The sequence below is a fragment of the Talpa europaea genome, assembly GCF_964194135.1.
Source record: "Talpa europaea genome assembly, chromosome: 7".
Classification (NCBI taxonomy): Eukaryota; Metazoa; Chordata; class Mammalia; order Eulipotyphla; family Talpidae; genus Talpa; species Talpa europaea.
Genome location: NC_140074.1, coordinates 124,159,881 through 124,185,290, shown reverse-complemented (window position 1 = coordinate 124,185,290; position 25,410 = coordinate 124,159,881). Strand labels below are relative to the sequence as shown.

The 25,410-nt window shown below is 36.8% G+C and overlaps 1 protein-coding gene across 6 annotated transcripts in view; it reads right to left on the bottom strand.

Moving 5' to 3' along the window:
- TLK2 (tousled like kinase 2) overlaps positions 1-25,410 on the bottom strand; it is a gene marked incomplete at both ends in the record, with an annotated part of 106,869 nt that overhangs the window by 33,176 nt on the left and 48,283 nt on the right. For 4 of the 6 annotated variants that reach the window (XM_084237590.1, XM_084237591.1, XM_084237586.1 and 1 more), the window contains 5 exons: positions 3,844-3,980; positions 5,002-5,112; positions 13,809-13,901; positions 15,065-15,160; positions 24,710-24,877. In XM_084237590.1, coding sequence (XP_084093716.1) covers positions 3,844-3,980; positions 5,002-5,112; positions 13,809-13,901; positions 15,065-15,160; positions 24,710-24,877 — 605 coding nt within the window. The remainder of the gene's footprint in view (positions 1-3,843; positions 3,981-5,001; positions 5,113-13,808; positions 13,902-15,064; positions 15,161-24,709; positions 24,878-25,410) is intronic. The other 2 variants (XM_084237587.1, XM_084237588.1) reach the window with 2 other exon arrangements.

Here is a 25,410-nt window from a genome sequence, read left to right as displayed (position 1 = left end):
TATTTATTTACACAAGCACTGGGGTACAGGCCAGAGGCGTGGGAGGGTGAGAGAATCCACCAGAGACAGAGCAGGGAGCAGAACAGGCAGAAGGACTGAAATACACTGCTGAGGAAAGAGTGGGGGAAACAGGAGAGGTCTGCTGCCCCATGTGGGATTCTCCCCAGGCCGGGCAGGAATTGAACCGGCGCCGCAGAGGCTGCAGACAGCTTCACAGCACTGCGCTCAACCCGCTGCGCCACTGGGGAGGCCCTCAAGCATTATTTTAACCAAAAAAATTTATGCAGTCATCTGTAGAAAACTGAATACCCTACATATGTTTTTAAAAGATTGTCAGGATTTACATGACCTACGTGTAGTAGAAACTGTGAAACTCTATGGACTACCCGAGGGAGAACTGCAATTCAAAGTCACATGGTTCACAAGTAATCACCTTAAGATAGGACTCTATAATTCTTTTTTTTTTTAAGATTATTTATGCATACAAGAACTGGGGTACAGGCTAAAGGTGTGGGGGTGAGAGGATTCGCCAGTGACAGAGCGGGGAACAGAACAGGCAGCTCGACTGAAATACACTGCTGAGGGGAGCAGCGGGCAAGGCAGGAGAGGTCTGTTGCACCATGTGGGTGGTCACCTCCCTTGCCGGGGATTGAACTCATGCTGCAGTGGCTGTGGATTGCTTCATAGTGCTGCATCTTAACCCCTTGCGCCACCAGGGAGGCCCCAGGACTCTATAATTCTTTACACATCAGGATATAGACTAGCTCAATTTACTCCCTCTGATAATCCACATCTTAAATGACCACAATTTTTATGCTGGTCCAATCCCACTACTTTAATGTTGTTCACTTCAACATAAACAAAATCTTAGTAATTGTTAGTGCCTTATCATTGACTGAGATTTTGAGACTTAATTTTTTTTAATTGCACACTGAATAACACCAGTATTTAACATAACTACTTTCTTAATATTATAAAATAAGCTACTTTTTAACATGCTTTAGGAAAGGAAAATTTAATAATCTGATATTTTTGACTTATTAGACAGCAAATCTTCTGTTTCTAGGAATTAATAAAGATCCCTTGAAAAAGAGTCAAGGAACAAAATGAGAACAAAAAAAACTGTGTTTAGGCTACTCTGAGACTACATTTAATCATCTGATTAAATTTTTAAATGTCTTGAAGTTTGTCTGTTCCCATAAAATTCAGTACTATCGCCAATATTCAACCTTACCCACCAAATTATGTGCCATAGAATTTCTTATATAGAGAGACTTGTCATTTGTGTGGATATCATATCTAGCCTTTTACAACTGGAGAATTTTAATTTTCTGCATTAACAGTGAGAAAGGGAGTTAGTTAATGCAAATACCTGTAATTAACAGGTTCAGCCAGAAACAGCTACCCAAGAGAAAAGATAGATATTCTACTCCTTATACGACTTAAAATCATGAAAAATACTATCCACCTAGGAGGAACAATTCTGGCTGGGATCTTACTTAGATAGTCCCAATTCTTGGATCTCATGGCTCTACAGCAAAGTCATCTTTTTTTTTTTTTTAAATTTATTTATTTATACACGCACTGGGTACAGTCAGAAGCACTGGAGGGTGAGAGAATTCACCAGAGCCAGAGCAGGGAACAGAACAGGCAGACAGACGAAATACACTGCTGAGGGGAGCAGCGGGCGGCAGGAGAGGTCTGCGCGCCATGTGGGACCCTTGCCCGGCGGCCGGGATTGAACCAGCGCTGCCGAGGCTGCGGGCAGCTTCTCAGCCCAGCGCTCAACCACTGTGCCACCAGGGAGGCCCCAAGGTCATCATTTTGTACTCTAACTGTATAAGATTTCCACAGCCTCTGGGTGTCAGGCTACTTTTAGAATAAAAAGATAAAATACTGCCATTATCATCAAAAACCGTAAATAATTTTTTAAAAAATCTACCCAATATATTTCTCACAGATGCCAATTCTGATTAGAAACAGGTCCTTGGGAATATTTTTCCTAACTTAAAAAGTTTGTCCCATTCCTTTCTCATGGGGCTACTTCATTTTGATTCTACTGTATTTAGCATTCTATCTTCTGTTTTCGGGCATTCAGTTCTCTAAGTCTAAGCTTACAAAAGTGAACACAGAGATTTACTGATATTTATTGCCAGATGTCCCAAGTCAGAGCTTCCACAGCTCAGCAAAGAGATGAGGATTTTGAATTTAATTGGAATAAATTAACAAAGAACCCCCCCAAAAACATTTTATTCAATTTATTTGCCAATTAATTGACTTCAAATAAAGCTGTCATATTTTACACTTCCAAGGTTGTCAACAAGTGATTAATTTAAAATCAAAATAAAGGAATTACTGAGCCAAAAGGAATTTCAAAACAATTGCCTAAGACTTATATAAAATGAAAGTATAATTTGATGTTAGTTGTAATTACTTCTTAAAATTAATGATATTTTACATTTCTATAAAAACCTATTATCTTTTTGGGTCAAAAATGTCTACAGACATTTAAAGAGTGCCATCTAAAGAGTAACCACCGTCAAAAGGCTGTAGGAGTCACGACCACATCTGGAACTCAGTCTGAGCATTAAGTGGCTTTGCCCAGTAATCAGCTTTATCTTCTGATCCCATTCTACAGAAAAGGATGCTTTGCCACTTCTGGGGCAACCTACATGTACTGGGCAGTGTTACGGAAAGGTTGTCTTGCCTTTGTGTGCTTCTGTGCCCCGGTACACTTCTGCTATCACCAGACACCCTGCTTAGAATGCACAGTGGATGCTGCTCTGAGTCTCTGGCACCTGGCTTAACTCAAAAGACTTTAACTTGACAATCTCTTATCACACCAAAATACACATACTCGAGTTATTTTGAAAGCAAAAACACACCTAAACTTATAATGGCAGTTAATGTATCACAATGATTACTAATGTGTAACCCAGATGTTAGTTATAAAGTGTTAATAACATCAATATCTGTACTTTTCTTTCAGACATAAATTTGTTATTTATGTTTCAGTACTACTCAAAAGCATTCCCACACTCTAATATTCAATAAGTTATTTCAGCAAGAATAAAAAATTAGGAAAAGCAATGAATGATCTGCAGATCAAAAGTTTGAAAATCCATGATTAAAACATAACATGCCCCCTAGTCTTAGATGAAAATGACAGAGCAAATCAAAATAAATACACCAAAATGTACTATAACCTGAAGTTATTTTTTTTTAATTGCTGAATTAATACTAGCTACTTAACACAATTGAAATTTTAGGATCTTTAATATTAATTCCCTCCTTGGAGTGTTTCAAACAAAGTTATGATAAAGCAATGGGGTGCTCAAGATTCCAAGTAGCTGACAGGCCCAGATAGCAGGACTGGTCACCAGCCTGATTACTGGTCAGTATTTGACTTCAAGGAAGTGGCTATCTATTTTGACTGGTTAATGTTCTCCTTAGGGACAAGTACTATAAAATTCTTCTAGGGGTCTATTTTTTATACCTAATTCAGGAAATTCTTCCTTAGGTCCTTGTCCATTTCAGAACAGATGCAGTCAACCCCTCATAAGAATTCATTACATAATTTAAAAGATACCAAGAAGAATTTCTTCCTTAGCTAGCTTCAGCAATTCTTTGAAGCTTTAATGTAAAACTTGTCTTTTACTGCTCTGATTACTTGTGTTATTTTTAATAGGACTCACCTTTGTTCCCTGTATTTTAAATACACGTGGTACCTTAAGACTGAATGAAAAGATTACCACCACTACTAGTATTTCTAAAGACTATAATTAAAGAAAACCTGAGAATTCCAAACCAACTATTAAATCCTCCATTTAATCATTCACTTACTTGATAAGGTTCTGGAAAGCATAACCGTCTGTCCACTGTTCAGTAAAAGAGGCCCCATGCCGGACAGTGGTAAAGTGACCCAATCGCAACCGGTCTTGCATGCTCTTATCCCTGCATGCCATCTTCTCTTGTTTTGACTTAGGAAAAGAGGACAAAAAAAATTTTATTTTCCTATGAGAACTGAGATAGCATCATTCTTATTTTTTGAGAGACAGCATCATTCATTACTGAACCTCTCAAGTATAGTACACATAGCTGAATTTACATCAACTTCATGAAGTACCTTACACTTTAAATTCTGTGTATTTAGCACATGGCTTAATATTTCTGTTATAAAAGTAGAAAAATGTGATTTCCTTTCAATATGGTTAATGAATTAAAAGATGAAGCAAGTTCTCTTCACTATCTTTGATAGTAATAACCTAACTCACCTTTATCAGTGTTATCTGTCTTTTTAACAGCATTTCAAGATTTTAGCAAAAGTAACCACAAGTGTGTACAAAACTTGTAGTTTGTAAGTAATTTCACTGGGAATACTGTCATCTTAAAACTTTAAATATAAAACAAGTACTGGACATATAAACTTTAAAACATATAAACTTTAAAAATAAACTTTTAAGAAATAGTTACTAATAACTTTTAGAGGCAAGTTGCAATTAATCAATTACTATAAAAAAGACAGAAGCAAATTAATCAGATACAAGTATGCTCCTACTTCATTTTTTATAAGCACAAAGAACTTATCACATTATTCTACATGTAAATTACCTAGAACACCAACTCTGAAACAGATTGTAACTATTGCTAAATCTCTGTAAGAGTACTAGGATACTAGTATCCTAGTATTCTAGGATACTCACTTCAACTAATAGGAATTGGTAAGAATTTAGCAGAGCAACAGCCCAAATAAACTTGAACAGGATTAGTTTTTCCTGTCCAACCAATATCACAATCAAAGCAACACACATTCAGGAAAAATATCCCAAATTATCACTTTGGATGCCTGGTCCAGCATCCATGTAAGAAAGAACACTAAATTGTCAAATAATGCTAATGAGGAAGTCTCCTGAAGTATTTTCATTTCAAGCAAGGACTAAGAAGTCACAACAAGGACATACACCTGGGGATACAAAGTCCATGCCACCATTAATCTCTCACCTTTTCTATAAGAAGTTTCTTGCTCATTGTCACACAACGATTTAATCGTTCCTTGTATTTCTCTAGCATCTTCTGTTGTTCATCAATCTGCCTTCTCAAATCACAGTTGGCCTGTAATAAATATAATTTTTTAAAATTAGCTCAAGGAAGATATATTAATATAAAAGCAGATTTTAGGGAGTAAAAATATAATTTGTTGTTAAATCAAAAACAAAACTAAGGTTCATGAGGAGCTAAAAATAACTTACCAAAGAGGTAAGTGTAACTTTGTCTTGCTAAGATTTTTCAAAAAGGTTACTTCATTCCTTTATTCTCTCTAAACATCTATTTATTAACAATGAATTCTGTTAATAAAAGTGGGTATCTTTTTCTACCAATTATATTTTATCCTCCCAAAAGCTAAATCTAGTACATCATATATACCTAAGTTGCCACAAAATTAAAAAAAAAAAAATCAATGAGAGGTTTAAAATACATACAAAGGGTGACAAAGCACTTACAGATAAAATAGTTTACAAAGGGAAATTAAGCACTTACAGAATCATTAAAGAATTTTCCTTAAAACCACATGTTCTTTCTTTTCAATTTTTCTTTTTCTATTCTTGTTTCCAAAGAAAAAGAAACATGGAATGACATAAGCATCCCTACCCAAGCAGCCAAGCACACCCATGACTGCGTAAGACAGCACTAGGAAACAAGCTAAATTCAAGTCCTGGTTCAAGGCCAGAAAGTATATACACAGTAAATTTAGCTGTGGTCAGAAAACTCAAGAGTTCTACAATAACAGAGAAGGAGAAGAACCACTAGCCAATGTCCATTTTGACTTCTAAGTCCTGCATTTATTCTTGTGGTTAAAAAAAAGAGCTCTACTCTTTTGACAAACAAATGCTACTTTTTAACTTGGGAAAAAATGATCTTAAAAATCTGGTATCTCCCAATTAAATCATAAAAGTATTTCTGAAACAGTAAAAAGCACAGATGGAAGATCTTACAGCTCACTCATATCCCACGTACCACAGCTTCCACCTCCAAATTCTTCAGTGGAGTTCTCCCTATTAGTTTTTCTTAAGAGTTCCGGAGACCTCATCATCAATGGCAAAGTGCATGAGGGTAAACGTGACTATCTAAATAATCTGTAAGCCAAAGATTATATAAGGCTTATGTGAAATTCTACTTTCATTCCTTAAAATCTGTAATCAAACGTATGGAATCAATCTATGGAAGCTTACTTAAAATTTTAAGAATGCTAAATTTTTGTGGTTTCTAAAACGAACTTTTTTACTCATGTTTAAAATACCACCTGGCCAGCAGCTCCTAATACAGTCTTACCCATCACCTCACTAAAATGGAAAAACTCAGTGAATGACCCATAGTAAAGACTGATGGTCTTTCTCCCATTGTCCTTCCAGATCAAAAACATAAATTCTAAATACTTTGAAAGAAGTCACCCTTCGCTTTGTTTCTTGCATTTTGACATTTCCAATCCTTTTGTACCACTCTATATCCAAAGGAAAACTACAACCTTCAGAAAACAACCTTCAGAAAAACTACAACTGTCAGGGGGTAATAAGTGAAGGGAGTATACTGCTCCCTAAGCAAATGAAAGCAGACTTATTTTTCATATTCCAAAAGAATACTAAATCAGGATTCAAGTTTTTCATGTACTCTATCATTTCAATTTTAAAGAGTGATGAAGGAAAATGAGTTGATCCTTTTTCAGTTCCAGATGTACCCCGGTCAAAAGCCTGCCAGTTCCCAAACTGGGCTAGGAGCTTTTTAAACTCACAATTTATCTAATTATAAATCTTGAAAACTCAGCCAGCACCAAAGTTAACAAAAAAGCAAGTATATATGCTAACAATGAAAGATGAAAGACAAGTATTGAGTGTAAACATGCTCTCCCCATTCAAAGACGGAGAAAAGGAAATAAACGAGTACACATCAGAGGAAATATTTCTGAGTAAGGAAAGAGAACATTAGTGTGAAAACAATGCAAATGACCTCCCTACAGAAATCAAAAGAACATTTCAGAATGCTGATACTGTACAACATAAAGTGCAAAAAGACACAATATCTATGAAACAGGAGGCAACACCCATAAATAATATATAGGGTGGAATAAGAAAATGAATTAGGTAAGGGAGCAAAAGTGAGTAAATAAAAAATGTCAGTAATAGAGTAAAAATTCACATGAGCTGCAGTAAATAACAGAAAATATGTGAAAGACAAAATTAACATTTAATGAGATTCAGAAGAATGGTAAAATCATTAAATGAAACATAAAATGACAGAAGTAAGGAATAGCAACCAGAGATCCTCACTAGAAACCAAGGGAGAACTGAGTAGAAAATGGAAAATTACAATAGTTAAGCATAACCACACATTTTCAGAATAAGTATAAAGAGACCCATATACAGATGTACACTGGAAATTTTTTTTTAATTTTTTAAAGATTTATTTGTTTGTTTATTTATTTATTTATTTATACAAGCACTGGGTACAGTCCGAAGTGAGGGAGGGTGAAAGAATTCACCAGAGCCAGAGCGGGGAGCAGAACAGGCAGACTGACGAAGCACACTGCTGAGGGGAGCAGTGGGCGAGGCAGGAGAGGTCTGCACACCATATGGGACCCTTGCCGGCGGCCGGGGATCAAACCGGCGCTGCACAGGCTGCGGGCAGCTTCGCAGCCCAGCGCACAACTGCTGCGCCACCGGGAAGGCCCTGGAAAAATTTTAAATAGAAGAATAAAGTAGGGATGGGAGGGGTGGTAAGGCATGAAAACCTATGCTTATCATGGAGAAGACATGTATGTTCCATTGGTCACAATCCTCTCAAAAACATTAAATGCTAGTAAAATTTAAAAGTGTGTGTGTGTGTGTGTGTGTGGTTATATTAGGGAGACAAGAGAAATCAACATAACACAAATGTCGGCTGTTTTTTGTTTTTTTATTGAAGTAATGTTGTTTTACAAGGTTGTATGTTGTATACAGAGGTAAAAGTTCACACATCCTCCAAAACATGCCACCGCACCATGCCCACCACCAAAGCACCAATAATCCACTGGGTCCCCTTCTACCTTTGCTCCTCATCTCCCCCCACTCCCCTCTGTAGCCTCAGTTCTACAGTCAGATTTCAAGGTTTGTCTGATTTGGTTTTGTCTGTTGCTTTGCTTTATTTCTTTATATTCCACATGAGTGAAATCATCTGTTATTATTTTTCTCCTTCTGACTTATTTCACTTAGCATAATACCCTCCAGCTCCATCCATGTTGTCATAAATAACAAGATTTCATCTCTTTTTACAGTTGAGTAATAATCCATGTGAACACAAACACACACCCCCACACACACTTAATCCACTCATCTGACATTGGGCACTTAAGGCTGTTTCCAGGGCCTCCCAGGTGGCGCAAGGGGTTAAGTACCACACTATGAAGCAATCCACAGCCTCTGCAGCACAAGTTCGATCCCTGGCCGGCCAGGGAGCAACCCACATGGCCACATGGCACAGCAGACCTCTCCTGCCTCGCCCATGGCTCCCCTCAGCAGTGTGTTTCAGTCAATCTGCCTGTTCTGTTCCCCACTGTCTCTGGTGAATCCTCTCACATCATCCACCCCACCCCCCATCCCCCCCGCCCCTGCCACTGCATCTCTGGCCTATACCCCAGCTCTTGTATGCATAAATAAATCTTTAAAAAAAACAAAAAACTGTTTCCATAGTATGCCTATTGTAAATAGTGCTGCATATATCCCTTCAAATTACAGGTTTTTGTATTTTTCCAGCAGATAACCAGAAGTAGGATAACTGGACACATGGAATTTCTATTTTTAGTTTTTTTAAGGACTCTCCATACTGCTTTCCATGATGGCTGCACCAATTTACATCCCCACCAACAGAGTGTGTACATGAATGGTTCCCTTCTCTCCACATGTGCACCAACTCTTGTTTTTTTTTTAAAAAAAAAAAGATTTATTTAGGGCCTCCCCTGGTGGTGCAGGTGGTAGAGTGCCGCGCTGTGAAGCTGCCCACAGCCTCTGCAGTGCCGGTTCGATCCTGGACGGCCAGCAAGAGTCCCACATGGCGCAGCAGACCTCTCCTGTCTCGCTCGCTGCTCCCCTCAGCAGTGTTTCAGTCAGTCTGCCTGTTCTGTGCCCTGCCCTGTCTCTGGTGAATCCTCTCACCCTCCCGCGCACCTTTTTTTAAAAGATTTTTTTTAAAAAAAAAATCTTTTTTTTAAAGATTTATTTATGCATACAAGAGCTGGGGTACAGACCAGAGATGTCTGTGGTGAATCCTCTCACCCTCCCACACATCTGGCCTGTACCCTGATTCTTGCATATATAAATAAATAAATCTTTTAAAAATGATTTATTTATTTATGCATACAAGAGCTGGGGTACAGGTCAGAGATGTGGGGGGTGAGAGGATTCACCAGAGACAGAGTGGGGAACAGAACAGGCAGAATGACTGAAGTACACTGCTGAGGGGAGCAGCAGGTGAGGCAGGAGAGGTCTGCTGCGCCATGTGGGTTGCTCCCTGGCCTGCCGGGGAGCGAACTCATGCTGCAGAGGCCGTAGACTGCTTCATAGTGCAGTGCTTAATCCCTTGCGCCACCAGGGAGGCCCTCAACTCTTGTTTCTTGTCTTTTGGGTATTAGCTATTCTTGCTGCTTTGGTCTGCATTTCCCTAAGTAAGAAGAAATGAAGTGCATCTTTTTATGTGCCTGTTGGCCAACTGTACACCTTTGAAGAAGTGTCTACTCAGAGCCTCTGTCCATTTTTTAACCAGGTCATTTTTGCAAATATTTTAACAGGGCTTGTTTTTTGTTGAAGTTTATGAGCTCTTTCTAAATTCTGGACTTTAACCTTCTTGGACATACTATGTATAAATATCTCTAGCTCCCAGTAACACTCCCATTCGGTAGATCTTTTCATTTTAATGATTGTTTCTTTCAGTGTGCAAAGGCTTTTCCATTTGATATGGTCCCATTTGTTTCTTGTTGCTTTTATTTCCCTGCCTGTTGTAGTCATGTTCTCAAAAGCATCCCTGAAGCCAATGCTGCAGTCTTTGACCTGTTTTCTTCAGTATTTTTATGGTTTCAAGTCTTTGAGATCCATTTTAAATTAACTTTCGTGGATGGTGTGAGATAGTGGTCTAGTTTCATTCTTTTGCATATGGATATGTCCAATTTCTACCATATCATGTGCTGAAGGGACTTTCCTCTCTCCAGTGTATGCTCTTGGCTCCTTCGTCATAAATTAACTGTCCATATAAGTGTGGGTTCATTTCTTGAGCTCGCAATGCTATTCCATTACTTTGTGTGTCCATTTTTATTCCAGTACCACATTGCTTTGATCAGTATAGCTTTGTAATATAGTTTGAAGTCTGGAAATTTAATGCCTCCTTTTTTGTCATGTTTGCTTGGGCCATTGAGGGTCTTTTGTGGCTACAAACAAATTTCAGTGATGTCTGTTCTATTTTCTTGAAGAATGCCATTGAACTTTTGATAGGAATTGCATTGAATCTGTATACTGCTTTGGGTAAGATGCCCTTTATGTGAACTCATCCAATCCTGAGCATGAACTATCTTTACATTTCATTGTGTCTTCTATTTCTTTTAACAGTGTCTTATAGTTTTCACTATACAGTTTTTTCACCTCCTTTGTTAAGTTTATTCCTAGGTATTGATTTCTTTTTAAATGGGACTGTTTGCTTGATATCTTTCTCTTCTAATGCACTGCTTGTGTACAGGACCAGAACAGTTCTTTGTATACTGGTTTTGTAGCTTACCACTTCAGTGTACTGGTTTACTGTTTCTTAATAGTGTCTTTAGGGTTTTTTATGCATATTATCATACTGTCTGCAAATAGTGATAGTTTTACTTCTGCCTTTCCAATCTGGATTCCTTTTATATCTTTCTCTTGCCCAAGTGCTCTAGCTAGGACTTCCAATACCATGTTGAATATTATTGTATAAGTGGACATCTTTGTTTTATACCCAAACTTGACCTATGTTATTGAGGCCTGTTCCTTCTACCACCATTTTGCTGAGAGTTCGTATCATAACTGGATGTTGAATTTCATCAAATGCTTTGTACCTATTGATAAGATCTTATTTTATCTTTTCCTTTGTTTATGTGGTAAATTACATTAATTGGTTTTATATGGTTAACCATTCTTGTATCCCTGGAAAAAATTCCATTTGACACAAAAATCTTACACACACAGTGTTATCTTATATATGGGAAAGATTTTTCAAGCTCTACAAGGGCTTAGAAAATATAACAAGGATCTGTATTTCTTAAAAAATAATTACTTACAGGCCTCCCTAGTGGTACAGGGGTTAAAGTCTCAGCACTATCAAGTTATTACTAACCACTGCAGCAAGAGTTCTATCCCTGGCCAGGGAGCTAACCCACATGGCACAGCAGACCTCTCCTGTCTCGCCCACTGCTCCCCTCAGCAGTGTGTTTCAGTAGATCTGCCTGTTCTGCTCCCCACTCTGTCTCTGGTGAATCCTCTTATTCCCTGCACCTTTGGCCTATTACCCCAGTTCTTCTATGCATGAATAAAAATAAATCTTTTTTTAAAAATTACTTAAAAATGTACTCTAGTCAGGAGAAAAGATAAGGGAAAAAGATGTGACTAAAAAACCTGTCAATGAGCTTTGGAACCAGCAACTAATAATTATAAATGTTATCATAAAGCTGACTGCAAGTATAAGAATTATCCTCACATGAAATATTAATCATAGTAATTTAAAAATAGTCTCAAAAATCAGATTTTACTTATATGCTCAGGCTGATGGTGTAGATGAGCACTAAAGCTTTCCCTGTCCAAAGTGCTCTCACAAGCATGGTGACCATTCCTTAACCTGCCAGCCTGTGTATAAGAAGCTTGGCCAGTATCAGCCACGGAAGTGACCCGGTACAGGAAGAGCAAGGAAGAACTTGGTATGCCAGGGAAAGCAGCATTATGACAGGAAGCAGAGTGGCCATGGTACGCGAACTAAGCCAAACATCCGGAAAAAGCCTAAAACTACAAAGAAGATTATGCTGAGACTTGAATTCATTGAGCCCAACTGCAGATCTAAGAGAATGCTGCTGATTCAGAGATGCAAGCAGCTTGAGCTGGAAGGAGATAAACTAGAGAGGGCTAAGTGTCCAGCTCTAGGTTTCATCTTTTGTTTATTATGAAGACAATAAAATCTTAAGGTTATGTTCACTTCAAAAGAAAGAGATACGTACTAAATTTCAGGTTTTACATAAGTAGGAATCAAAACTACATTTTTATGACATATTCTGGTAATTACAAAAATATAGGCAAAAAAATTTAGAGGGGAAATAACTACAAATACTGTGACGTTTTCTACATGCATTATTAAATAGACCCTTTAATCAAAGAAAGCCTTACCCAATAAGAAAACCAGATAAAAGCAAAACTGTGGATCCCCACCCCATGTGTCATGGGAACCATGATTTCCTCTACAGAAAGTTCAGGGTTCCACAGAGTCAGTATGAAAACAACTGCATTAGTACAAATAAATATCAAACCTACACCTTTTAAATCACTGAAGATTAAAATGCTAGCTATTTCTATTTCTATAAATTAGTAATATTTCTATTTCTATAAATTAGTAATATGTATGTATACACACATATGTACAAATAAATAGTTCAAAAAATTCTTGACAAAAATATCTCAATGTTTTAGCCCAGTTAATAGAATTATAGGTGTCCTATCTTCAATATTCTCTGAATTTATTATAAAAAGTATGTGTTACTTTTATAAGAAAACAATAAGCATTCTGAACTTTTTTAAAGAACAAATTAGTCATGCCAAATTGTATATCCAAAATATATTTTAAAAATATCATGATACAGGAGCCAGGGATTATGATATATGGGAGCCAGGAAATCATGATATGGGTGCCAGAGTGGGTGCTGGCTGTCCCATAAGCGTACTCTAGATATGCAAGGTACTGCCAGCATTCCTGGAAAGTAGGCAGTGCCAGGCCAGTGCAAGGGGCAATTACAATTACAGTCCTCAGTCAGATAAGCACCATGAAAAGCTGCCCCTCTAGTAAGTTATGAAATGCCAGCCCAGAATTGCTGGTGGCCACTCCAGGCAGCATGTGATGAGAACCTGCAGGGGAACAAATCCCACACAAGAGAAAGTAGAGTGACAACGAAATAAGGCAGAAGCTTTAAGATACTCTTTGAGCCCTGGTTCCAAGAGTGCCTGAAGCCAGCTCACTCTCATCAGTTACACCAAGTCCATAAACCCTCTTTTCCTGCAGAAAAAGTAAAAAGTAAAATATGGTATATTTAATGGTGTATTTTCTAGAAGTGTATTTTAAACTCCTGATTAGCTATTTTAAAAGTTTCTCTTATAAGCATAAAATACTTGATATGAATAGGTTATATTATAAAAATACACAAGTACAAAACCAGAACTGAAAGTTTTTGTGAAATAGTTTCAAAAATTCAAAAATATTAAAATAACTTCTCTGGGATGGGAAAACAATACTCTATGTTTATTCCCACATTTTCAGATAAAATGCAATACTCCACATATCTATTTCTGGAGTACATATTTAATATTAAAATTCTGTAAGATTTCCAGCTTAAAGATAATGCAGAGAAAATAATGATCCTAGTTCCTAATTAGATTCTCTCAGATTAAATGAAAATATCCAAACATCTTTCATGGCTATAATAATTATCTCTATGCAATACACATAATCCAATTATACCTAACATCAGTCAGTGCTTGTCATCAAACTTCTTACCACATTTTAATACTTACTCTTAACAAATCATCTATTCTTCCCTCTTTCTTCTCTAAGTCAGAATTCTTACTGTTTTCTAGTGCAGATATTTTTTCTATTGTGAGGTCGGACTATCAAAATAAAGACAAAACAAATTTAAGATTAATCTCAAAAATATGTTATCACATTTTTATCATTTTTCTAGGAAAAAAGAAGCCAACTACTAACACAAATAGCCTGGAATTAGATGGCTCTAGAAATTAAATATGCTTTTCTCATCCCATTCTTCAAGTCATATTCTGATACATCTGCACATTTTAAAACACGTTAACCCTGGAATATACGAATTCTCAAACTACTGTACATTGAACAATACAGAAACATACCACATTAGAAATGAACTAGCTTTGACTAAAAAAGGACTTCAGATAATATCACTTGGGTGTCTAAAGAACAAACATGCCACCTACTGGAGACAAAAAGCAATCAAAAGGGAAGAGGTGGAGTTACCAGAATGCTCAACTACCAAACTTGGTAATTCAAATAAAATTAAAATTTGCTCCAGAGGGTCACATAGTTCTTGAAATTTAAGAAAGCATCCTATCTTGAAGGCAACCCAGTGCCAAGAAGTTTCAAGGAAATCCAGTATATTATTTATTAGCCTAAAATGGAGCTTGTATCCACTATCTTTTTCAGATATTATTTTCGAATATTCACAACACTGCCTAAATTAAAGAATTTTTGAAGACTGTTTAAGGAAGAGATAATGCTGGTGTGCCACATTAAAAAAAAAAAAAAGTTTGGCTAGATCTTGTCCAATTAAGCAGATACAAGGAATAAATTAATCACCTTCATACAGTAGAGGATTAGCATTCATGAAGCCTATGTACCATCCCAATAAACACTTTGTATACTGTCTGAGATGATCAGATCAACCACATTTTACAAATCATTTATAGTCAAGAAAGCTAAGATCCAAAATGATAAATGTATGATGGAGTCAGAATTTGAAACCCAGACCTAAAGGTCTTCAAAAACAAGTGTTCTTTCCTCAGGACCATCTACAGAATAAGCATTTCTGCTACCATATACCAGGTAGGTATATTTAACCTAGAAAAGATTAAAGCCCCTCCCAAAAAACTTTAAATACACACAGTGCAAGTTCTGAACATTACACAAGTAATGAGGCAAAGTCAGAGAAGTAAAGGGAACCCTGACGGGGACTAGGATTTTCCATGGGGTTAGTGTTAGCTCCCAGACAGATCTTTTCCTCCTCTGTTTATCATCTACTCACCTGGGTCTGTCTGTGCTGGATGGAGATCTGTTTTTGGGAGCTGCAGGAATGCTCTGTGTTGCCAGATCCTGTAGAAGAGGGACTGTTTTGCTGAGCCTATAATAAAGGTATGCCATCAATCATAAGGAAATTTTGCATCTTTCTCCACATATTTGTATGACTGTAAATAATTGACTATATAAGACAAATCCTTTCTGATTAAAGTCAGAAGTCACAGTCATGTAGCCAAGATAAAAGTGAAACAATTTAAATGAGAAACAAGGGCTAGGCATAGTGGCTTGGATGATGTTCCTAAAAGCAATTTAAATATTAAATGTTCAAAAATAATTTTTTAATATGTAAATTTGAGAAAATTAAAAGTTATTCCTATAATAACAAGCCTTCCACACTATATTTTAACATGCTTTGTGAGAAAAGGATGCATCTGAAATACAGTGGATGTTCAAGGTTCCAGCATAAAGGACTATAATCCAATGTTCAAAACAGTCTCCTAAATCCACAAATATTACACATGAACACACCCAAAAATCTAGAATCATTTCCGGTATCCACACAGTTACTTGCTGAATGTGACCATTACATAAAGTTTGTACAAGGTTTAGTATTTAATGTAATTCAACTATTCAGGAATATATACTCCCAAAAGTCCTTTTAAAACAAGACTACAACTAACATAGGACAACCCATCAGAGATATAATTAGAAATGTTAAATACTCCTAAGATTATGAGCTAATGGAAACAAAGCTACTTTGCATCAGAGGATACACTGTTCTTACATGAGAACTGTTTTCTGAAATACTTTTTTTTTTCATTTTTATTTTTATATTCCCCATACAATTGCAATCCCGATTTTGACCTCAATCCCTCCTTCCCCCGCCAAGAGTGTCTCTGGTTCATAGTTGTTTGTTGATTTTGATTTTTTTTTTCCTTTCTTATAGCGAAATAAGCCAGAAAGAAAAAGCAAAATACCGAATGGTCTCACTCATAACAGGAATCTAGAAAACCTAAATATGGACCAGGAAAAAGAATAACTATATGAAATACTTCTTATATATTCCTTCAATTATTTCCCTTATTCATTAACATATTAACAATGGTATCACCACCATCTATTGAACAATTACAACTAACTGCGTAATTGCCATGATCACATATAATCCTTACAAATCACTAAGGTAGTTATTATTATTTCCATTTATGAATAAAGAAAATGTAAATTAGAGTTATTAAGCATATATGTGGGGTCAGAGAACTAGCAAGAGAGGAATAGAGCTGAGGTCTCTCTGCATCCATAATAACTGCTCTCAGTCACCAGAGCAGACTGGTGCCTCTCGTCGGCGGTTACAGGTATTGTATGAACTGGCCACTATGTATAAGCTGAGCAATTCATACACATTATCACACTGAAAGTGTATACAGCCTTGCAGGTAGGCAGTATTATTATCTCCACCTTACTGCAGTCATTCAACAACCACTCACTGAGTACACCCTATGACAGTACTGTTTTAGGTGCTAGAGACACTGGACTAAGAAAAAGAGAAACAAAAACACAGATGCAGCCATTACTCTGCCTTAACAAAGCTTACAATCCAAGGAGATATACAGAGCATTCAACAAATATTTGTTCAAAGAAACTGTTAAGTAATCATACAATAAATGCAAAGTTACAATTAGGGTAAGAACTGTGTGAGTATGTAACAAGGTACATAATCTGAAGAGTCAGGATCACACTTCAGGAAATAGTATCAGGGCTAAGAGCTGAAGGAAATGCGTAGTCAAAGAGAGATGATGATAGGGTCACTGCAGATGGGAAACACAAGTACGCTCTAAGACAGAACTGATACGGGGTTCGAGAAAGCCAAAACTAAGGTGCAGCCTAAAACTTTAACAATGTCATGGCCTGTAAGTGGCAGAACTGAGATTAGAGCCAAGAATAGAGTCTAAATAACTAAAAGTGTTTCCAGTCACTATAGACTGCTCCTATAATCGTCTCCTTGTAAGTGAATATGATCATTTGAACTGTATTGATAAGAGCCAATAAGAATCACACGAATATAACTAAATAGCCTTTCAATAAACTAGATTTTGGTATATGGACTTTGCTAAAAAGTCCACTTTGCTTATGTGCTCATTTTCTAAGTTTTCCTCCAGCAAATTAAGGGTGCTAGAATATGATTCAGTGGGATGTTTCCAAATTAAAGCTTTCTGTAAAACTACATGTATAAATAGCCCAGTGATAATAAGAAGGAAAATCCAAAAAGTTAACTTAGCAAGTAGGACACAGCTTAGAAGGTAGAAAATTCTCATGAATGAAAACAATATTTTCAAAAAGTAACAGGACCTATTGTGACAAGTGAGTCCACAGAAGAAAAAAAAAAAAGGCTCTCAACTCTGACCATTCATTCAGTATTTAATTGTAAACCTCTGAGCCTTGTCCTGTGTAAAGTCTAGAAAGGCAAAACTGGAAAACAGAGTTTACAGTCTCCCAACAAGTCAAAAATTACAGAATCATGTCCTAGGGAAAAGAGAACAGAAGGAGGATTTGCTAAGCAGGTCTGCAGTTGTACTTTAGTCCAGACCTTATCTAACAAAATCCTCTCTCCCTACCAGTCCTCTATATTTTTTGTTCCTATTATTAAAGCAATATTTCTAATTCATAAGGACAGATTGGATCACCCAGAGTCCTACAGATATGCCAGGGCATTTTAAAAATGAAATCATAATAGCACTGAGAAACAAGGGGATATCAAGAACCAGAGTTTGATCGCCGGCCAGGGAGCTACCCACCTGGAACAGCAGACCTCTCCTGTCTCGCCCGCTGCTCCCCTGAACAGTGTATTTCAGTCAATCCACCTGTTCTGTTCCCCACTGTCTCTGGTGAATCCTCTCACCACCCGCACCTCTGGCCTGTACCCCAGTTCTTGCATGCATGCATAAATAAATAAATGTTTTAAAAAAAATTTTAAATACTGAATAACTGAATTAAATAACAAAATGGGACATTTGAATACCAGATCAGTAAGATGAGACAAAGTCAAGAAAGTCTCCCAAAAGATAGAACAAAAAAGTCCAAAAGAGATAAATTAGCTCCAGAACTATCTAATCAACATTGCAAAGGAAAGGTATGGAGGGAAAGAAATAAAGAACAGCAAAATAAAATTTCTGAAGTAAAAAGATCAGTTTTAACAAGCTAAAACCTATCCTATGACAAGCATCATTACTAATGGAGGAAAAGGATAATGGGTAGACGTCAAGAACAAAAAGTCACCATATGATCAACTCAAGGGGTGTAGAAATGCACCCAACATTTTTTCATGACAAAAACACTCAACCAACTCAGAATAGAAGCGAACTTCCTCAATCTAAAAACAAAAATTTAGGGGCATCCCTGGTGGCGCAAAGGTTAAAGTCTCAGCTATCAAGCTATAGATAGCTACTGCGGCGTAAGTTCAATCCCCAGTTGGAGGCTAGCCTATATATGGCACAGCAGACCTCTCCTGTGTTGCCCACTGCTCCCCTCAGCAGTATATTTCAGTAAATCTGCCTGTTTCAGTCCTTACTCTGTCTCTGGTGAATCTTCACACTCCACTCCCTCCAGCCTACACCCCAGTTCATATATGGATAAATAAAAAAAAAAATCTTTAAATTTTTTTTTTAAAATTTAAGGAGGTCATCTCTGAAAAACATACAGATCACATGCTTTTCCTCTAAGAGAAGAAAAGAATGTCCACTTGAATCATCCTGTTGTCTTTTTTTACTGGAATAATATCTATTCAACATTGTATTAAAGGTTCTAGCCAGAGCAATTAGGAGTGAAAGTAAAATAACAGGCATCTAGATTGGAAAAGAATTAAGCAAAATTACCTCTAATCAGAGATGACATTATATTGTACAGAGAAAGACCTTAAAAAACATTATTAGGAGTAAAACACAAGTTCAACAAGATTGTAGGATACCAGACCAATGTACAAAAAGCAATTCTATTTCTATATTCTAGTAGAAAATAACCTGAAGATAAAATTAAGAAAGTTATAGTATCTGAAAGAATAAATAGCATCAGAAAGAATATTTAGAAATAATTTTAACAAAAGAAAGACATTGCAAATGCTAGAAGAAACTAAAGCGACCTAAATAAGTATCTCATGTTCATGGGTTGGAAGTCTTAATGTGTTTGTGAGGAAAATACTTCCCAAACCTACACATTCACCACAACTGCTATAAATACCAGCTGATTTGTTTGCAATTGAAACAGAAACTGGAAAGCTGACCCTAAAACTCACAAAGTAATGCAAGAGATCCAACCACCAAAACAATCTCAAAAAAAAAAAAAGAACAAACTTGGAGAAATCACCCACTTCCTGATTTCAAAAATTACATAAAGCTACAGTAATTAAGGTAGTATGGGTCTAGCAAAAGAATAGGCATATAAATATAAATAAAATTGAGAGTTCAGAAACAAAACCCCTCACTTACAGTCAATTAATTTTTGACAAGAGTGCCAAGACAACATATTGGAAAAAGAACAATCTTCTCAAACAAATGGTGTGGGACAACTGGGTATTCACATGCAAAAGAAAGGAACTGGACTCCCCTCTTCACACCATACGCAAATGTATCACAGACCAAAATATCAGCTAAAAATATAAAACACTTAGAAGAAAATATAGCAGATTTTCATGTCCTTAGGTAAGTCTTTCTTAGCTATAATACCAAAAGCATAAGTAACAAAAGAAAAAATAAATTTGACGTTTGCAAAATAAAACCTTTTGTGCTTCAGAGGTTACCATTAAAAAACTAAAACAGCAATCCACAGGAAAAAACCTCTGTAAATCATATACATATACTACATAGAATCATATACATATACTACATAGAATCCTTATAATTCAACAATAAAGAAAATCAAATTAAAAAATGGGGAAAGGATGTATAGACATTTCTGCAAAGATAAACAAATGGACATAAATTTTTTTTAAAGTTCAATATCGTTAGTGAGGACATGCAAATCAGTGAGTGACCACAATGAGATTTCACTTCATACCCACTAGAATGACTATAATCCAAATGACAATAACAATGTTGCTGAGAATTGGAGAACTCTCATACTGCTGCTGTGCTCACAAAATGGTGCAAGTGCTTTGCAAAAACTGGCAGGTCCTCAAAGAGTTAACCATCTGACCAGCAATTCCACTCTGCAGTATATATACCCAAAATAAATGAAACCTACACCTACACAAAAACATATATGTGAATGTTCACAGTAGCATTATTAATGATCCAAAACTAGAAACAGTCCAAAAGGCCATCAAGTGATGAAGGGATAAATAAGGCTGTGACCAAATGAACACCAAAAAGAATGATTACATTTACCGACAGAACTCCATGAAAATTCATGAGACCACAATGATAATAAAATAGGAAAAGCTATTTGTCACCATTTGATATAATTACTCATTTTTTTTTTATTTTATAAAATCAAAATTAGTAATTTAAAGGAAAGAAAGAAACATTTAACCTGCCTTTCTAGTAGAACTATATATTGGTATAGCCCCATATGAGAGCAATGTTCTATTTTACAAAAGAATGGACACTAATAAAAGTGTGATACTAATTTGGCTATCAAGGAAATGTTATTATCTTTTAGAAAATGCCTGTTATTTTAGAAGCAGGAGGTCAAGATTTCTGAAATGTACTTTGAAATATTTCAGCATTTTAAAAAATTTTATAAAAATCAAGCTTTACAAACTAAAAAACATAGCTTTTAAAGTAACAGACCTGGCATTTTTAAAAAAAGATCCAGTAGACCTCAGCAACCAGACTGTCTATTCAATCAAAACTAATTCAATGACTAGATTGCTTTCTTCTCAGTGAATCCAATAAAATCATTTGGTTTTGAATACCAAATAATGAAACAACCATAATATTGAAAATGCTCCTTACAGTGTTATCCAGTCTTAGAATAATTTATAAAGCAGGTAAGATTAAATTCTAGGCAAAATAACTAAATATGACACACTTATAATGTAACACTGACTTAAAAATTAAAAGATGAGAAAGGAAAATGTAGTAGTTACGAAATATGTTATAGTCATCTCTTCTGGAGAATAAAAAGATCTTGTTTGAAGCTGACTAAATAAGAAATCTATTATTTGAAGTTAAAATGTAATCAGTAGGCAATTTGAAACACAAACTATCAATAGTGGGGTGTGAAGAAATTTCCTCTTCTCCATCATTTCAATTTTTTTGGACGTTATATACATATATTGTTTTTACAATTTAGAAAAGTATATGCATATAGTTTAAAAAAATCAAATTCCCTATGTTAAAGCATTAAAATTATGTGAACACTATAATTTTAAACATTTAAAGGATCAAACACAATAATCTGACTCCTATTTTTAGTCATTGACGCTTTTAGAAATGCTTCATTGTTAGCATATATATATATATAAATCTCACTTTTGTCAACTATATAGCATTCCATTTCATATATGTATTATCATTTAACTAGTTTATATATGAAGGGCGGCTTATGAATTCATGCAACATATACTGAGCAGCTATTAGAGCAGACACTGTTCTGGCACAGAAATACAAATGAGAGCAAAGCAATGTCCTTGACCTGACAGAGCTTGTGAGAGAGGGTGGAGAGGAGAGGAGAGAAGGGAAAGAGGGAAGAGACAGGGAAGGGGAGTTGGACAAAGAAGTAAATCACAGTAGATCAATTTGGTGATGATTCACAAGAAAAACAAAGTGGGGCACAGGAGTCAGATTATGTGCATGAGGTGGGCAGGAAGGAGTTGCTATTTTATACAGGGAGTCAAGGTGGGAGACCTCTTTTGCAGGATAAATTTAAGCAGAGATCAGAGAGAACTGAGAAGTAAGGCAGGCTGTTCTCTGGAGGAAGAATTTTAAGGTAAAGGAAATAACCCAAGTCCTACAAGTAGTATTTAAAGGAAGCAAGGTAGTACGGAGGGAAATTGGTGAGCAGAGGAAACAGAAGTGAGAGGTACAGTGGAGGCAAAGAGACCAGGGAGGGCCTTCTGTGCCCCGGTAAGCACCTCTGCACAGGGGTGCATCTGCACTCAGGTTTCAGCAGGATCACTCTGATCTGCTGAGAACAGATAATAAGGAAACAAAGACAGAAGCAGAGGGGCCTTCCTGGTGGCACAAGGGGTTAAGCACTATACTATGAAGCTGTCCACAGCCTCCGCAGCATGGGTTCGATCCCCAGCCTGCCAGGGAGCTACCCACATGGTGCAGTAGACCTCTCCTGACTCACCCACTGCTTCCCTCAGCAGTGTGTTTCAGTCAGTCTGCCTGTTCTGTTCCCCACTCTGTCTCTAGTGAATCCTCTCACCCCGCCCCCGCCCCCGGCATCTCTGGCCTGTACCTGTACCCCAGCTCTTGTATGCATAAATAAATAAATCTTAAAAAAAAAAAAAAGACAGAAGCAGAGCCCAGCTAGGGGGTTATGCATACTAAGTGGGGGATAATCTGAGTGGTAGTAGTAAAGGGGGTTAGAAATGGTAGAATTTTGAACATATAAAATCAGTAAGATTTGCTGCTGGATTCAGAATTAAAGAATAAAAGAGAAGAGCCCTTGGCCTAGTTCTTAAGGATACTGCTTGCCTTTATCAACTGCGTCACACATTTGCTATATATTAATGCTAAGTCTTGTTTTTATCCTTTATATTACTAAGCTTATCTCTTCACTGGGACTGCAGAGAAGCAAAGAGAAATGGAATTGTACCAAAGCACTTATTTGGTTTTTATACTATTTCCACGTCCCTTCTTCAGACATGATTATTTTCTCACAACGCCCCCCCCCCCGTCCCCCACCATCTCTCTTCAACACGAGAACAATCTGATTGTATCTGCAACTCCTCTGACAGTCTGAGTATACTAGCTGACAGGACTGAGCAGGTGGTCGTCGTTTATGTATACCCACTGCAAATTTGCAAATCCACACTCTTTACAGAAGGTTTACGTTAGGGGAGTTAAGATCTTACTGACTGAAATCCTATCTAACTGTAAGTCTGTCACATAAATATCTGTGGGATGAACAAAGGGAACTCTCCTCAGTGAAAAGGAGGTAGGTTTTATTAAAGTAATAAAAGGAATAAAAAGACAGTAAACCCCTAATTACCTAAGGTTTTGCTTGGGAAATTAAAACTCTAAGATTCAAAAACCTAGATCTAAGACAAAGATTTAACAAATATCAGTAAATAATAAGCACACAATAAAATAAATAGACAGACAGGCACATTCAGTAAAACAATACTATACAGAACTGCTGCATTCTCATACTAGTTCATGCTGCCAATTGGCCCACCCAGTTTTTATTGATCAATTCTCCCATTTTAGGTTGGGTTTCCTCTGCCGCCCAGGGATATAATCATACTAGCTTCACCCAAGAAGTTTCTCCATTCCTTTGAACATAAGAAAATTCTGATTTGGGGGCCTCCCTGGTGGCGCAGGGGTAAAATCTCAGCACTATCAATTTATCGCCAGCCACCGAGGCCTGAGTTTGATGCCCGGCCAGGGAGCTAACCCACCTGGTATAGCAGCAGATTTCTCCTGTCTCGCCTGCTGCTCCCCTCAGCAGTACATTTCAATCAATCTGCCTGTTCTGCCCCCCACTCTGTTTCTGGTGAATCCTCTCACCCCAGTTCTTGTATGCATAAATAAATCTAAAAAAAAATTCTGGTTTTTAGAAAGTACATTACCTCTCTCTGAAGATAAATAATAACTCTATAAGAAAGCACTCCTAATAAAATATAATGGTTCCCTATCTAATTACTATTTTTATTACCTTTCTTTAGGATAGTCTCCATTTTTATGACTGTTTTGAATATAGTTACATGTTGATAAGAGACTGAGAAGCCACAGAGCAAATAAAGTTTAGACTATAGCTGGAGAAAATGAACTAGCACGAGACGAAGAGATTTGGATCAACGGTAGCTTTAGCTCTGAAAGATATCCCTAAAATGGCAGACTAGGGCAATGGCTGTCTCTTGCTTATGCCATCGTTAGCAACAAACAGGCACCTGTTAGGGCACAGAAACCAAGGAAAATAACAACTTTTAAGTCAAACTGTTTTACAGTTTGGCAAATGGGGTCAAACTTTCATAATATTCAAACTCCTATTTTTCAAGAAGAAAAAAGCAAACTGAAAGAAATAAACAAGCAGTCAAATATCCCTAGAAAAAGTAACTATCAATCCTCTGAAAGCGTGAGAGAAGACAAGAACCCCCACACCACAGCGGGAGAATCGACTGGCATGCAGGCTGCAAAGTGCCTGGCGGCACACTCCAATCTCACCAACCTGAATAGTGCTTTAAATAAGTAATGGCTGGAAGTTGGAATTTTTATATTTTAATCATACAAGCAACAAGTTTGGTTGTAAAGAAATGTAACATCATTTTCTTTACTTCTTTGTCAATCTAAGATTGTATTTTCCTTCCCAGCGTATACTCAGACTTTTAACTAAGCAGTCTCTCTTGGCAGCTCGAACCAAGGGGAAAGCAAGAAAAGCGTACTAAGAAGTGACAAGTTAAAAATGTCACCATCTCGTTCCCTAAATAATCAATCCAACTTCATCCATGGCAATAAGAATCTACACAAACTTGGTGAGTACTCACGGAAACAAAAGTGAAGCAGAGGCCAGCTCCCCTTTGCGCCAGCTGCTCTGTGTCAAGCCGAGGCTTTGCTAGCATCACCGACATGAGGGTGGGCAGAGCGGACTGTTCCTCTGACACCTCCTTTGCAGCGCTGCCATCTAAACCATAAAGGGGCTGTTCTACTCGCCGCTGGAAAACATTAAAGAAAACACACAACTTACATGAGAACAGGAATCTGATAATTTCCCAAAACATACAATATTAAAGCACAGTGATGTAATTTAAGAACATTTTTTTTCAAAAACACTTTCTCTGAAAACAAATATGGAGAACATAACACAACATTATCACTAGATTATAACCTACATATAAACCTGAATATCTTAATCAAATTCTATAAAATGACATTTCAATGGTTCTAGTATTTATATAACTCTGAATGTTTAGGTTGTTTTGTAGAGTTCAACATATCAACTTCATAATTCCCTCAACCCTACAAAGGAAATGCTATTTATATCCTGCAGGTAAATGAAGGTTAAGACATTTCTCCCAGGACTTTAGGGTAGAACTAATTCACAGTTATTCTATCTTGCTATACTAAACATAGATGCAAAAATCTAGAATAAATACACATAAAACAATTTCAACAGTATATTAATAGAATATACCACTTAATGTATGGTTTATTCCAAAAATAAAAGAATGGTTCACTATTAGCAAAA